Source organism: Rhopalosiphum maidis, chromosome 4 (assembly GCF_003676215.2).
Source record: "Rhopalosiphum maidis isolate BTI-1 chromosome 4, ASM367621v3, whole genome shotgun sequence".
NCBI lineage: Eukaryota > Metazoa > Arthropoda > Insecta > Hemiptera > Aphididae > Rhopalosiphum > Rhopalosiphum maidis.
Window position 1 is genome coordinate 47,874,086 of NC_040880.1, and position 17,974 is coordinate 47,892,059.

The 17,974-nt window shown below is 27.9% G+C and overlaps 1 protein-coding gene across 1 annotated transcript; it reads right to left on the reverse strand.

Annotated features, from left to right (window-relative positions):
- Window positions 1-3,973: 3,973 nt before the first annotated feature.
- Window positions 3,974-17,201, reverse strand: LOC113555764 (ATP-binding cassette sub-family B member 7, mitochondrial). Its single transcript, XM_026960291.1, is given in 13 exon segments — window positions 3,974-4,581; window positions 8,524-8,799; window positions 9,047-9,176; window positions 10,907-11,070; window positions 11,304-11,461; window positions 11,562-11,736; window positions 12,467-12,643; window positions 12,702-12,803; window positions 13,175-13,341; window positions 14,081-14,144; window positions 14,146-14,286; window positions 14,350-14,553; window positions 16,942-17,201. Coding segments are annotated over 13 exon segments (2,052 nt in total). The 5' UTR covers window positions 17,017-17,201; the 3' UTR covers window positions 3,974-4,362.
- Window positions 17,202-17,974: the final 773 nt, after the last annotated feature.

The window sequence follows — 17,974 nt, forward strand, 5'->3', positions numbered from 1 at the left end:
TAATCAATAATCATATAATATGAATATGATTCTTTATATAGTGTTACATAATTCAGTTATCATCTTAGTGTGCTGACATTGTTGTCAATAAGTATATTTAGCTATTAATAGCTCTTGATATCTACTTATTATAATGTTGTTATTGTATCCGCCGTCACTCAACAGCCAATACACGTACACACAAATACGTGTGGTGTGTGGATACTGAATAATATACTAATTATATAGTCGGCTACATATTATAATTTTCGTTTATAAACTAATAAAATTTGGAAATGGATACAACCAAAAATGTAAAGAAACAATTAGGAGGGGCTGCTAAAAAATGGTAAAGAAAAAATAAATTAATTAAATGAAGCTGCAAAAACCTGCCACAGTAAAAAATGTTTATTAATAACAAAGCTCTTAAAAATCAATATCAAACACATAATGATTTTAATAACAATATCTTTATTCTTATACGGTAAGTTAGTATTTTTGCAACAACAATATTTGGAATTATTTATTATAATTTATTTACATTTTCATAACATTTTATTTATATTCATTATTCATAATTGTACCTATTTATTGTTAATTAATTATAGGAACATGAATATGAAAAAATTAATGGCGTGGTTGTGATATTATTATGCTGTTCCTTAATAATAAATTGTCAACTTTTTTTTTCGTCTACCTACATTTATTTATTTTTTTTATTTTTTTTTATTTTGGAATTATCATTTATTTTATATTACAAACAATAACGTAGGCATAATCGTTAAAGCTAAAAATATTACTAATACTACTATTTAGGTAGGACTACAATATTCAAACTAAAAAAATTGGGAAACTTGCATGTTTTTTTAGTTGGAGGGGAAAGCGCGACAGCATCACCATACTTACACCTATGATAATAAAGATATTATTATTATTGTTATTATACTTTTGGGCCTGTATATTTCTTCTCCACTGGGAGTATATCACTCCCAGTCCGCCCCTGTACTTACATATATGTAGTGAGGTATACCTTCTTGATTTGAAAATAATTCAATACTTTTACTTAAACACTCGACAGTCAATAATATCTGGGTATTATTTAGGTAATATTTAATATTTATACTCGCATAAAATACACAAACAGAGAACTAGCGAGTAGCGGACAATCTACAATCTATATTCTGCAGCAGAGCCGGACGACCAGTTTATTCATTGATAGTAGATCACGTTATAACTTATAAGTTTTGTTCCAAGTTTCCAACGGCTATTCAGAAAATGTCAAGAAAGGGAATGTTACGTGGTAGGTAACAATTAAAACATAATATCTATCATCTATTCCTGGTACGATCTCTAACTGCAGTGACAGATTAATACCAAACGGGCAGAGACGTTTTTAAGATTTTGACGCTCTTTTCCTCCTAAAAAAAAGCGCGGCGCCACTTTAAGAGACTTACTATTTAGAGCCTGGGGCGATTGCCCCTCCCCCTAAAAACGCCTCTGCAAATGGGAGGTTTGAGAATTTAGATGTTAATTATATCAGACAAGACACCAAGTATAATTTAACGTAATTAATAAAAATATATTTATACCTATATGGTCATTGGTCGGACTCTGTAATAATACCTACAGAATGAATGTTGGTAAGATGACACATGTATCTAGCCGTCTAATGTCTATGATAAATATATTTGTATACCTATTATAATAATTAAGTATAAATACATTACTGCAAATTTATGAATTACATGATACACCAATTAAGTAAGTCGGATTATTATATAGTTATAGCACGAGTGGTAGTCGATCACTATAAACCATTTGCGATTTACCACACTCACATACTCAATGACGTCGAATGTCGATCCTATGATCCTATGATTCTGCAGCTGTAACAAATGTGTTGTAAGTAATTTAAGACTCAAGTGGATTTGTAGACACCTCGGGCTTGAAATTGGTAAAAACTATATAGGTTTCGAACTACCATGTCACCGCAGAGACTCGAAAATTTGCTTATAATTGTTTATAAAATGGAAGTTAATGAATCTGGTGAGGTAGTAGCTACTATACCTAGGTACCTGATATTACAGTATAAAAATTTGGTAATTGTTACCGATGTTCGTTTCAAATCATGTTGCGAAATTAAACATTTTTATATAGACACTCACCACCTAAATTTGTTTTATAGACCTACATATATATATATAAAACATATTCATATATTTACTAATTATAGCAAGACGGGCAAGCTAAAACTTTTGACCTTGGATTGCATGATATTATTGCTTTAGATTTTGAAGAGTTAATCCATTTATATAAGTGTAATGTATTCACGTATTTATGATATAGCTTGAATTAAGCCAATACTTTGACCCTTAGTATTATCTTTAAGTACAACATTAAAATTATGCCTACGGCAACCACCGTCCATCCAAAGAATGTATTGCGGTCACAAAATTTGGACATAGGGTTCGGCGCCACTGCGTATGTTTGAGCATCTGATGTCCTTGGAGTAGTTGGGGTTGACTAATAATTAGATAGCCAATAGATTGACATAGTAATCTAGCTTTCTTCCGTGTTCGCGAATAAACTTTTGAACTTTCGTCTACTATTGTAGATACTAGGTTCTAGGTACCTACCTATATATAAGGCTCTCTAATTGTAATAATATATTTATATCATGGCGAAATGTGTTGTTTCATTCGAACCACTATGCTGCAGTGATGGACCAAAAAGCCGAAAAAACGATGTTTTGACAGCGCGTTGTTTATAAGTACATTGATCAATTTATTTATTGGCACAACCCCACAAGCCACAGTTGAATGTTATTACTCCAAAATGGTTTATAATAGCTTAAATAGCTGTATATACTGATAATAAAGTCTATTTTCGAAGGCGTACTCGGAATGGGATTCGACTGACAAATAAAGTTTTTATACTTTTTCTTTAATCTGCATTTTTTTCCTCACTAGTGACTAGTAAAAAGCCTAGTTGACAAATTTAGACAAGAAAAATTTCATTTAGCTGATTTTTTAAATTATAACTTTTTTTTTTTAAATTAAACGTTATATCGGTTTATTTAGTAAATATTAAAGACTAAAGTACATAATTTACAAGTACAACACTTATAAAATTTAAGGTATATTATACGTTTATACTTATTAGTTATTACATCTTAAATTTCTTAACCATATTATGCTTATGTACAACTGTAGAAGCATTGAAGCATATACGATATACAACTAAAAAAAAGTTCACAAAGTATATATAGACAATAGCTTAGTCTGAACGATAATACATTACTGGTCTCTGCTGGCTAAAAAACACAACCGTTCAAGTATCTATGATATATGCATTGATGCGTCAATAATTTTTTGTGATATATTAGGTTTCTAGATAACTAGCTAAGTTAGCTAGAAATTAGTTTCAATATACACTATCAAAAAATGTTTAAAAGCTTAAAGTGCATATTTTGCAATTTTGCATGTATAAAGTCTTAAGAATATATTCGCATATTAAATTTATATTAATTTTGTAATTTTCCGTATTTAAAAAAAATTATTATATCATAATTGATATATAACTTTCTTAAGAATTTAAACTATGTGGGCTTGATTGTACTTTTCTATATTTTTAATCAGCAAAAATGCATGTATATATTGTAGTACATTTTAAGAGCTTTAACACTTAGTAATGTTGGCTAACAGACAGTTTTCGTCCAGAATCGTTTTTCGTATGTAAAGATCGATTATATTGATATTTTACCATTAATCTGTTTTATTTCAATATATTTTATTAAGGTTGATTAATTGTATATTACATTTCATACAAATTATATATTATTCTTATCCGGGAAACATTGAACTATTCGAACTAGTAAAGCTATTTATAGGTAATTTAAACTTATATATATTCGTTAAAAATTAAAAATTAAATTGTCGGCGGCCACCGGCCGCCAATAACACTGACTAGGACTTTTTTGAAATAAAACCAAAGGTGTTCCGAAAAAAACAATTAAATTTATTAAGAAAACAAATAATGTACAACAGTACAGCGGGTACGATTACATATATGTTATTCACGTATATAAATTACCTAACTGTATAACAGGTAACAGCAGACGCCTAAATACATATTTTTTCATTAATTTCGAAAAATGTCGTCACTTGTAACATTTTGCAGAAGTCTACACATAATATTTAGCTAGGTATAGCCTGATATAATAACATATCTTAAACGTGGACAAATTATGATAATAATAATTTGTACATAAATCGCATAAATCAGTGTACAACAAAGGCGAAAACGTGACTTTTGATGTAAATACCATGTGAATATAAACGAAACTAATAATAATAATATATTATAATGTAGATCGTCGTGAGTTTACGGGTCCTTTTCTGTAGTAGTGTCTTGTTGAATGTTCCACATCTCGGAATAGTCGGATGCGCCATTTTCCATTAAGAACTGGTGACTGCCGCGTTCAACGACTTTCCCATTACGCAATATCAATATGTCGTCAGCATCTTTAATGGTCGACAACCGATGGGCAATGCACACACTCGTCTTATCCTTAGTAGCACGCCGCAATGCCTTCAGTATGTTCTATAAATAAGAAAATGAAAAAATGAAAACAATAATTATTGATATTATTTTTTTAAAGACATTTTATATAAGGCAATAGGTTTCTATAATAATACCTATAATAGATAATATATTAAAATTAAATTGATTAGTTATAAACTTATATAAACATACTCAATATATTCAGACAATTCAGTTGATGCAACTGCTATATATTACTTGGCTATTAAATGTATAAGCAAAAAATACATCCATAAATCAATTATTTTAAAGGACTCGCTCTACTCACTTATGAGTTAAAAAAAAATTCCTTGCGATATAATTTATACAAATTCAAAATAAATTGGAGGAAATGATAAAAAAAAAAAAAACAATAAAAAAATTTATAATTTAGATACCTAGATACATTGGGAAACTGGCAATGATATTGCAGATAAACAAACCAAACAAGCTCTATAGCTGTATCATCACCCGAAATGCAATTTATCGACATTTCCCAAAACACAGACGTAAAAAAACAATTCAAACAAAACACTATTTCTCTGGAAAAACATATAACGAAGCAGCCAAATTAAATGTGATGCACCATCATACAGTAATTTTAACTTTGGTATTATGTTGATTAGAATAAATTACATTTGGACGGATTTAATTTATCACTACACTTTATTGAAAAGAAAAACATAATTTATAACACTTTGGGATTATATATATAAACGAGATTCTGTAAAGTCTGCTCCGTTCACACTAGTCACTTGTTTGATGGTCTGTTCTCTCAACTGCCCACTAACTGTCGAGCCCTGTACCCATAGTCCGTTTCGAGCTTTTAGAATATGCTAACTTAGCTTTTTAGATCATGTGGGCCATCGTGAGAACCAGATGGTTCTCACATGCGCCTTTCCGACACTTCCCTGAGTCAACACATTCATAGCTATATAATATATAATATATTGTTCACATAATATGCATAAGAAAAAATATTCCCCGTATACAACACAATAAACATCAATTAAATCAAATAAAATTATTAGTTAAAACAAAAATCTTAGAATCTTGTAATCCAAGCATAATCTGAAATGAAAAAAGAATGGAATCGGGTCAGAGTTAGACATATACAATTGACTCATACAAACCTATGGACTTTTGAAGGCTTAAAATTACTCTCCAGTAGGTATACGTCAACTATATGTCCATTTATCACCACTTTTCAAATTGAATATACATTTTAGAGGAATGAAAACAATACATTGAATCTCTGACAGAGAAAAATTCAAATTAAGTCATATAATTTCGTCGAGTTTAGGGCTAAATCCAGGAAATGTATACATACCACCAATTTTTTTAATTAAATCCAAATATTTAATTTACTATAACCAATATGTTATAAATAAAATTATTATTATTAATAGGAGCTGGTATAACTCAATTCCGGCGTTTGCAAACCGCCTTTATTAGGTTTGTTTTTTTGTTTGTAAAATAACAATAGGATAAAGCCGATTGTCATGTTTGAGTGTCTACCAATTAGTCATCACCCAGTGTAATACTTTGTCCTTTCACTTTCCTAGTGCTTTTTTTATGTAAACAAATAAAAATGGTAATTGCGTGTCTACCTATCAGTCGTCACGTGGTGTAAATCGATACCCGGCTGAACGATCTACCTGCGGGCTGCGGCCAACTGTCATAACTCCTATCGTTGATACCCCAAAGCTGTTTTGTACGCAAAAAAGGTCAAAGTTTAATACTGTATTTATGTGTTTAGTGTAGTTAGTGATGACTGATGAAAATTAATTTAAATGAAACTAAACCTCACAGCAGTGGATATGATTCAGTTCTGTGGGGATATATAATTTATTGGATAAACATATAGTGGGGGGCTTTGCCTTAAGAACATTTAAATATGTATTAATTGTAACAATTACATTAATGATTCAAAATAATTTTGAATTTTTAAAAAAACGCAAAAAAAATAGAAAAAAAATTAAAAATTTAGGGTGGCTGTGGTGTTAAATCACGTGCCGCCACCGAATCCGCATAAGCGGGGTTCGGTTTTTAAGTCTACCTATAATACCTGTCTAACCATGGAAACCTACATTAGGTACACTTAACAGCTATCAACTATCATTTGAGTTGTTAACCGCAGCTAAATCTTGAGCAGTTAAACCGCTTTTGAACTGTAACGAAATTTGCGTTGAACATTGATTTACCTATGCAATTTTCATTATTTTTTGTGTAATGAAACAATTACAATTCTACCATAGAAAAAATCATTTGTATTATAAATGTATATCTATTTTAGTATTTTATTTTGTAGGTTGTACAAGACAAACATGATGTTAATAACTTTAACAATTTAAGAAAATGTATACATATGTAAGGCTAACGGCTAGAGACAATCTATAGGTGTCCTGTCCGGTTGGAAAGCAGGGTTACGGGGTCAACTAGAGCCTAATGGTGGACTGGAGGGGGTATGATGCAATTAATATAATTAAATTATATCATGGAGGGGGCTTAGCTCATATAAAATTATTATTACCTCACTTCCTCTCAGTGAAATCGTCATTATAATCTTGTTTATGAAAAGTTGTAAAGAACCGTGACGGGTTGAATTAAATTTATATTTTCATTATTGTTAATTTGTGACAACCCACATTTATAATCATTTTATGAGTATATTTTATAATACCTAAATAGATTTATTTTAAGTCATTATTTTCATAGTTTAGCAGAGTAGTTTTAGAAAGCCTTAGCAACAATAAGACTATCCCTCACTATCTAACTTGGTTAGGCATCTCTGTCTAATTGCCTCTAAATTCTAATTGTTGAAGCCAAAATTTAGTTATCAAAATAAAAAAAAAAACAAAAACAATGCATAAAATACTATTTTATTATTTTATGTATGGGCATAAAATATTTTAAATTTTAAATTAATATTATTTTATTTTATTGTATATTTACTTATTGAAAAAAGGTCCAGCAAAATTGTTTGGTACTATAGCTACAGAAAATCTAGTCATCACTGGTTATACGAATACGATACTATGAAGAACAGATTTATTGGCGCCAATCTCTATATTCACGTATTAGTACCATCCTGATTCCCGATATAAAGAGGTGATAACGTGATGACGATTTTCTATAGGTTTTTATTCGATTTTAAGATTGATACAGGCCGTGAAATTATTATTAAATAAATAACGTCTTTGACGCCATGCACATGATAATATCTTCATTATACTTTATTTTATTTATCCGGCTATACCTACTTATATTCTATACAGGTATATTGTAAATCGCATTAATGTGAATTCACTGTATTCCGTAACGCGAGTGTTTTATATTTTATTTTTTATATAATTTTTATAATTATAACATTACTAATATATTTTACCAACACGTCTTATAACCGACTTGGATCATAATTTCATCTGGTTGACAGTCATCGTACGAATGTAGAAATGTTGAACATATTTAAATACAATTTTGTACTTAGGGTTTGCTCTATATAACTGCCTGCAGACAAAAATACTACTCTGAGAATCAGTATTATGTATAACATTATGCGCTCGTTTAATACGGTCATAAAACGACACAACAGGGAATGTTTATTTTATTTTTAAGTTTATGTCATCTAAAAGTAAAATTATATATTTTAATTTGTGGCTGAATAATATACGTAACTTAAGTAATTAAAGTATGATCATTTACTGGTTTCTAAAATATGCAAAATTTATTGCAATTATAGACCATAAAATGTTATATTATAATATACTTTTAAGAATACATAGTATAAAAGTACTGAATAGTTAATATAATATGATTGTTATTTACTATATAGAATCTGGTTAACAATATTAAATTAAGATATTTAAGGCTTTGTCCGAGGATTTGATAAAATGGAATTGTTGACCCGGAGTAAAATAAATCTCTAGTTATATTGTTAAAGATTATAGGATATATATATACCTGTTCAGTTATTGAGTCCAAAGATGACGTTGCTTCGTCGAATATCAGAATGGGGCTGTCCTTGAGTATGGCCCTGGCAATAGACACTCGTTGCTTTTCACCGCCAGATATCATTAAACCTCGTTCACCAACTTGGGTCAAATACCCGTTGGGAAGCTTCGATACAGAGTTGTGAAGTTCCGCGAGCTTTGCCGCCTCGACGACTTCGGACTCGGACTTGCTCATGTCGCCGTAGTGAAGGTTGTACATGATCGTGTCGTGAAACAAAACTGAATCCTACACAGACGGATAAAACAAAATAATAATACTATAATTTCTCACCCTCGAGATAATTTTAAACAATTTCTTAAAATACCTACCCTAAAACATATAAATAAATGTAAGTTGTTTATAAAAGAAATACCGCAGCGTAAAAATAAAAATTATCTACAATCTACAAAAATAAGCTTACTTAAAATGACACTACTGATCATTACCTAATCCATGTAAGATAATTTATATTGCAATAATTAACTATAGGTACCTGAGGAACTACAGCCATGCATTTCCTAAGACTGTCGATATCAACATCCTTAATGTTCTTGCCTCCAATCAGTATCTCGCCCGACGTCGGTTCAAAAAACCTGAATAGTAATCTGATTATTGTTGATTTCCTGAAACATTCATGTATCAACACTATTTAATAATTATTATTATTTTTAGGGTTTAATTTTAAAATAATATTAGTATGTAATATGCATATATTATTTATTTATATTATTACACAAAAAAAAATAAAAATAAAATAGACAAGTGAATACCACACTGCTGTACAGTAGATGTCAATTCACAATTATATACACAAAACGATTCTGAACGGAGACTGTTTGTTAGCCTATCACTAAATAAATTTCATGGTGTTTGAAAATATTAATAATAAAGTAATTTATTTTATTATTAATATTACGGTAGGTTGATTTAATGCAAAAACATTGAATTTATTAAATGATTATAGTATCTAATTACTATAATAATATATTTATACCATATTTTATAATTATTATTAAATTTTAAGTTATAAATCCCTTTGCCGTAAAACAATTTGAGTAGGTACAAATAGAAAATATATTAAAATAAAAATAAACGTATTTTGAAGTTGTCATTGCGTATAGTAAAATTCATAATAATAAACTTAAAATGTTTATGTTCCCACGAATAATATTTTTTAATCATAACAATGATTAATGAATTTATTAAGAAGTTTAAATGCTTGAACATTTTTTTTTTTTGCGAATTACCGATAAATTTTGGAGGACCAACCATAAATATTCTATTGATATTTCAATTATAGCTCAAAAAGATTCTTAGATATAGATTCTTATTTTATATGGAAAATGATAATATAAAAAATTGGAAACAATTAAAAGTCTCTAAAATCATTCGTCTTTGGAATATGATAAAATAGAGAAATCAATTTTATCGAAAATCTTGTTTTGTATACATATATATTAGTTTTCGTTTTTTTTTGTAGTTTTTGAAAAGTACTGAACATTTTTTACTTTTGATCCTAAAGTACCATTTACCAATTATATCCAATTTGCCACCAGAAACCATAATTAAACATCAAATATTTTTAATGCCATAAAAATTAAAAAATGATAACAGACAAATAAAACATAATTATAAATCAATACATTCATCGATTCATCACTCCTCTTAGTGGCTCAAAATCTAAAATAAACATCTGTGTCGTTAACCTTAAATTAATTTACAATACAAATTTAATAAATTATAATATATAGTTTAGTATATAGTACCTATGCAAATTAATTTTATATGGCTTTGTAGAAAAGAACACACTTAATTTTTTATTTGTTAATAGTTGTAATTTAATTTTTTTAAAAAAAGGTAATATTATATTTTAAGAATTTTAAAATGCATATTTTATAGTTATTTTTTTATAGTACATTAAATAAATCACAGGTCTGGTTATAATACATATTTTTTATTTACAAAGTTATAATACTATTTTTATTATTATAAGGGACTCGGATATTGTCACATCTCTGGGTTAGAATATTTGTGAACCTTTTCTTCAAAGCTTCTAACTTCTAACTGTTCTAAGTGACATTTTTCCATTATCAAGCATTTCAATTTTTAGTTGTTTAATTCCAAAATAATATTATTAAATAACACAATTTCTATCAACATAAGTCAAATAACAAAACCAAGTAGTGTACATTCATACACAGATAAGTACCAAAACATAAGTTTTGTTTTTATATTTTAGTACAATTTAAAAGTATGAGTCAGTATGAAAATACACTGATAAAATAATAATGAGGAAAACTATGTTGCTAAGGCATAGATAACACTTTTGATGATATTAGGCTGATATGCTTACCCACTACCAGAACCTCCAACAATTGCGACCTTCTTGCCAGCTGGAACAATAAAGGACAAATCATTCAAAATAGGTTTGCCGTTTTGATATCCGAAGTTGACATTTCTGAATTCGATGGACGCGTTTTCTTTACTGATTGACAAAGGAACAGCATCAGTTCGGTTCTGGTTAAAATTGACAAAAATAAAATACAAAACATACATAGAACAGAGTATAGTCATTTTTAGAATAGAATTACAATTTGCTACTTTAGCTTAATAGCTTATGATATTAAAAACATAGGGAACTGTAAAAATGTTATTACATTTTTAAAAACTTTGTGTTAAAAATATTTGAAGTTTTGACCAATTAATAGAGTTCATTGATTAAAGAATTGCTTTGTATAATGGATGCATACCTTAACAGACGGGTCACATGCCATGATTGCAAACATGGACTGCATGTCAAGCAATGCTTGTCGAACTTCACGGTAAACAGATCCTAGGAATCCTAGTGGCATGGCCAGCTGGAAAAGGAGACCATTCACCATTGCCAGATCACCAATTGTCATGTTACCTAATGTTTATTTATATTTATATCTGATTTTTTGATGTGTTATTACTTAATTATACATAACATAAAATTAATAAATAAAAATCTAATTTATTTATATTACCTTCCACTATTTGTTTTGCAGCTAATATCATTGCTGCGCTCATTGTTACGCTGAAAATGGCATTTTGACCAAAATTCAAAAGTGCTAAACTTGAGCTAGTCTTAAGTGAAGCCAGTTCAAATTTTTGTAAGACACGGTCATATCTGTTAGCTTCGTACAGTTCATTATTGAAATACTATAATTGAGGAAAAAAAATATTTGAATGTTTTAAGTTAAACATAAAGCTGAACTAATTAAAAAGAGTAAAATATCAAACATAGGTATACAATTACAATTTTACTTAAAATTAAAATATTATTCAATCTCTCAAATATTAACATGTCAATTATGTATATACTAAAAGATTTATAATATATTGGAATGATTTAATTTAAATTATTTATTTCTTGTTTATTAAACAATATAGATATATAATAAAGTTAGTATATAAAAAGTATATAATATAACTCTTGATTATTAGTTTTAATGTTTAACTTATCTATCCATAGATGAAGATAGAAATGAATTTAGGAACATCTTATTTAGAATAAGTAAATAATATATAATATAAATACTAAATTTTGAATTAGAGGTCAACTAGTTTTAACTTAATATGTATTTAAAGTATTTAAAGTTTAGATGATCACTGATTATTAATCAGATAGGAGTGGCACAAGGGAACCCTGCAAAATGTCATTATTCCGCTTTTATAGAAGATGATGAGATATCATAAAATATTTATAAAAATGGTTAGATTAAGAATGAAGAATGTTTAAAATTGATAACCAAAAATTAGCTACCAAAATATAAATGATAAATAAGTATTAAATGCAATATTGGTACTGCTTAGTACAAATAATTATTTAAAAGTAATTAATAATTTACCTTTTTGAGTTAAAATAATAATTTTATTATTAAACATATACCTTAACAGTTTCATAATTTATTAACGAGTCCATAGCTTTATTTCCAGCTTCATTTTCAGCTTGATTCATAAAAATTCGGAATTTTGTCCTCCATTGGGTTATCAATAATGTATAAGCTGTATAAATGGAAACACAACCAAAGGATAAAGCAGCAAATTTATAACCACAATTTAATCCCTAAAAATATATTAATAACCATAAAAAATTTGTTAACTTTTTATTTACATAAACATACCAAAATAGTGCTAACTAGTGCCAATTCAAATACAGTAGGTACAATATTAAATACCATAGCAGTAAGTACAAAATTTATTCCCCTGCTTCCACGATCTATAACCTAGAAAAAAAAATAAATTATTCAAAACAAGTTATACCTAATTAGTATAATCACTATTACTGGATATTCAATATATATTTTTATAGATTTCATAGTAGAAGCCACAATGGTAACAACATTTGTAAATAAGTAACAAATTTCACATAGGTATGCCACACTTTAAAATATACTACATCTGACTTCATTAATTAACTTTCTAAAACAAAGCTAAACATTTAAAGTGAAAATAAATAATAAAACTTAAACTACTATTAAATACTTCACAAGATATTTTTATTTTTAAATTTTAACATAATTGACTCTAAACAAATTTAACCCTTTAAAAATTGATATTATTGAGCCTTTTTGATCATAGAAGTATAAAATCATACCTTAGATAATGCACCAGTTTGTCTGGATAAATGGAAACTAAGATCTAAACTGTGAAGATGTAAGAACACATTTCTGGCAATTTTTCTTATAGATTGTTGTGCCACACTAGCAAATACTGCATTTCGTAGTTCATTCATACCAGCTGCAGCAGTTCTACAAACACCATCTAAAAATATGACAAATCATTAGTATTGGTTTTAGTTATTTAATTTAGTATTATAATTATAAAAACAATAATTTGATTTAAAATTTAATTTTCTATTTATTTATTTTACATACTAACATTATTTGTTAACACAACTAATAGAATTGGAATGAAAATATGATGTGAAAATATTTATGACACAAAATGTTATTTATATATTTTTGAATATTTAAGAGAACTTGAATAAAATATTAGCATTTTTTTATACAGTAAATAGTGCAGTACTATTAAAATACTAAATAAATATATATAATAATAATATAATAATATAAAATTCTATTAAAATCACTAGCTATAATCTAATTGCTATCAAGAAAATTAAATTTATTATAGTCTAAGGTAAGCACTTAAAATAAATAAATTAGTTGCATTTTTTTTTTTGTAATTTATGTAATGTAATAAAATTAACAATATAATATATAACATTACAACAGGAGAAACTAAGATAAATTTGCCTTATGCAATAATTTGAGGAAAAAATATTTTTATCCTACAATAAGTGTATTGTATTCTTTTATATTTAAACAAATGTTTTAAAAATATCTACTATTGGTATATCTAGAGAAGAGTTGATAGTTTGATACCTTTCTTAAAAATTCCAGTGATGGAGACAAATTTCCTCTTACAATTTTCCGATTATAATATGTATTTAAAATATCAATTTATACTTATAATCTACTTGAAACTTACTCATACTCACACGATATTAACAGTGTCGCTGCAACAGTTAACACAGTTTCGGGTGCTGAATCCATAGTTAACAATGCAGTCCCCACTAGTACCAAGTTTTTCATTGAGATCATCGATTGCATATTTAAGTAAGAATGGGACAGACACATTTAACATTTTGGCAGCAGCCAATAATCCGAGTGCCAATGTAACTCGTTTTCGAATAGTCACATCATCCTACATATTTCTTAAATTTTGTAACTATACTTTAATTAACTACTAACTAATATGTAAACCAACCTTTGGCCAAATGTACTGCAACATACCCAAGATCATATCTTTGCCTGTAATAGTGTTGGCTTCTATTACGGACAAGTTTTCTTTAACATGAGCCCCACCAATATGATAACATGTTGGAAGTGTTGCTAGTCTGTTTGAAATTCGCAACTTTTTATGGTGATTGCAGAGGACATTGTTATGATGTACAGTATAAGTAGAAATAGCCTGAAAAATGATTATGATATAATACTTTTGAAAAATTTAGAAAAAGTATTAGACATTGCAAAAACTTTTTTTTATTATAGTGATTGTCTATCAATTAGTACATATTTTAACTATATTTTATAAGATAATACATACAAATATATTATATATTAATAATATTATTTATATAAATGTACCTATTGTTGATTTAAAGAAAATATTTCTGATACTAATTAAATATTTTAATAGTTTGTAAATTACACTTTTGTTAAGAACTGAAATTGTGTTTAAAAATATCTCTATAAAACACATTTATATTTTAACCTATGCAAACGATATAATTTATAACATAATAACTTAAATATATATTATTATTAAGATGGTACATCTAATTATATTTAAATAAAATATAATTAAAAAAAGGAAATAATAATGAACCATAGGATTTAATTATTACATACAAATGCATACTTAATTTATCTTTAAATATTATAGTCATAAATATAGATTAGTAACTACTTTGATTTTATACAAATTATTGTTAATAATTTGAATAAGGTATTTAAATCAAAGTTATACTTCTGTTAGAACTAAAATAAAAGTATGAAATTCATATATGATAATTCACAATTCATGGCTGTTCAATGCAAAAATAATTTATCAGTTATAATAATGAAAAATACATTTTTTAATGCGATTCATTTGTAATGAATAATGATAGTTAATATGTAATCTTTGTCTTTTAATAGGTAGATATTGAAATACGTTTTAGGTACTCATATTATTATGTTCATAAGATTTATTTTATTTTATTTAAAGAACATTTTAATATTTTGTATTTAATAGTCTAGGAATGGTGAACCTTTTGTCATATAAAAAGTTTTCGTTAGATTTTATTTTTTCTGCATGTCAACTAATTCAATTTTTTTCTTATTAAACCTAGAAAATCCCTACAAATGATATTTTTTTATATAGTTATGCATGTCATAGGCTCACCATCTCTGAAATAGACCAAGTAAAGAAACCAACTAAAAAAAAAATCAACAAATTTACCTTAACATATATTTATTTCCAACAGATTAAAAGATTATTATTTAACAATTAATGATTGCAAACATTTCTCAAGTAATCTCCGATTCTCCTTTACCAGCTCCGTAGCAACCACAAAACCAGTTGACTTCTCAGCCTGATTGCTTTCTAATATGGTCAACATATTTGATTCCCATTGTTTTACCTCTTCTAGCTTGGTTTTAACGACTATTGCTCCAACTTTAGATACAGCTTCAACCTCACTTTGGTCAAATAAATTTGCAAACACTCGGTTTTTTAATTCTTCATCATTAAATCGATCAGAATAAATTAATAGGTATGTTAAGACTCTTGTTGACCAAGATAAGCCTTCAGATGTACAATAATGACCATCTAATAAATCATAAGTTTTAAGTTTATCCATTCGATTTTTATTTAAACCTTTGCCTGTTTTTGAAATGATCTCATTAGCTGACAAATGAACAGAATCTTGTGGATTTGATGGAACAATGAATCCATATTCTAAAAATAGTTTAGTGTTGGAATGTGGTCCGTAGTTAATAAACACTTCAGAATGTTTTTTAAATAATTTTTCAGTTATAATAGTGTATGCGCCATTTAAATGATTGACTGTGGCTCGAACACAAGCCAAAGGAGAGTGGTTAAACATATCAATATATGGAGTAAGTGCTAGATTGTTGACATCTGACAATTTTATTTTATTTTTTAAGCTACAGTCTGGACTCATATAAACAGCTCTAGTATTTACAATCGACCATGCCCATTTATAAACTTCAAATGTAAATATATTTTTGCAAGTGTCTAAACAGTGTGGACATACAACAGAAGACATTTCGTATATGATTTGATTGAAAGTTGTCAATATTGTGTTTTGATGATCTAGTACTTTGTTTGATAGATCTTTGGGCAAATGTTCAGCAGGGCAGTATGCTGAATTTGACAGAACTGTGGGCAACGAGACAATATAGTTATGCCAAAATGATTCAGATCCTTTGTGTTGTTCAAACATCAAATATGTGGCTAACACTTGTTGTGTCTTGTACACAGTGGTAAAATGTTTGCCAAATGGTGATACAGACACAGAGTCGACAGTGATTACCAAACGACCGGGTACAATGGCAAGTGGTTGTCCTGCTTTAATATTTTGGGCCGCCATCAGTCCTCGTCCTGTGTCAGAAAAACAGGCAGGCGCTAACCGGCAGGTAGGCTTCCATCCATAAGACTTCATCCATGTCGTCAAAGAGACGACTTCGAACTGGTAGCCAGTGGAAGGGCGGTCAGAAGTGGGTTTGCAGCGGCGGCGGGCCGTACGACCCATTGGCAAGTACGGAGAATCGGTAGACTTTACTCGGGACTCACCTTGTAATGGTTTCTCAGCAAACAGAGCGCAACGTGTCGGCTACACAATTTCGGCACACCAAAAACAATCGCCATGCCTTTGAATGTTGCGTGGTTCGAAAAACTATTTAAAATAATAAAACAGACACTCAGATTAACATGTTTAACAACGATGACACTATTGACAGTTGACACTTGATCTTTTATCAAAATCAAAAATAATATGTATAATAGGTATTCTATATTTTTTCTTATGTATAATAATATAATTCGTTTAATCAGCACTGTCGCCAAATTATTATCACACATTAAATTTTATCTATGATATCACTTCTGTATTAGTCTGTGATAATATTAGAAATTAGAATAGATCTTTACTAAACCTTGGTAAACCATGAACATTATGCATCATGAATTAAGATAATTAATTATTTTTAAAATTAATCAATTTATCTTAATTCATGTTACACATTTATAAAACTATTTAATATTTATTATACTATTTATACTGTAAGAATAGACCACAGTCATGATTAAAGATCTTGTCTAGGTCAAATTATTCAAAATTCAAAAAAAAAAAATTAATAAATATATATTTTGTTTTATTGTTATTCATTAATAAATTTAATATTTGTATGTTATAATTTTATGAATTAATTTTCTACAAGCTTTAAAAATCTTGAACAATTAAGTAATTATTTGTTAAAATTAATCTATGTTATTTGTTAACGTATTTTATATAATAAACCTAACGCATTAGGATCAATTTTTTTATTTGCATGTGTCTGTCATCAATCATCATCTTTTACTTTAAATGTTTTGAACTTAAATCATCAAAAATATTATAATTTATAATTTTTTAAAGGGTGATTTTACTCATAGATTTTTAAAATAAATTTCTAAAAATGATTTTATATGATTGCATGAGCTAGCGAGAAAACAAATAGTGCATTGTTTCGCTATAAGATATTTATAAGTTAACAATATAATACATCGTGAAATTGACATCTAAGCTGCTATAACTTGGATCTAGTTTTTTTTTTGGCCTTGTCTT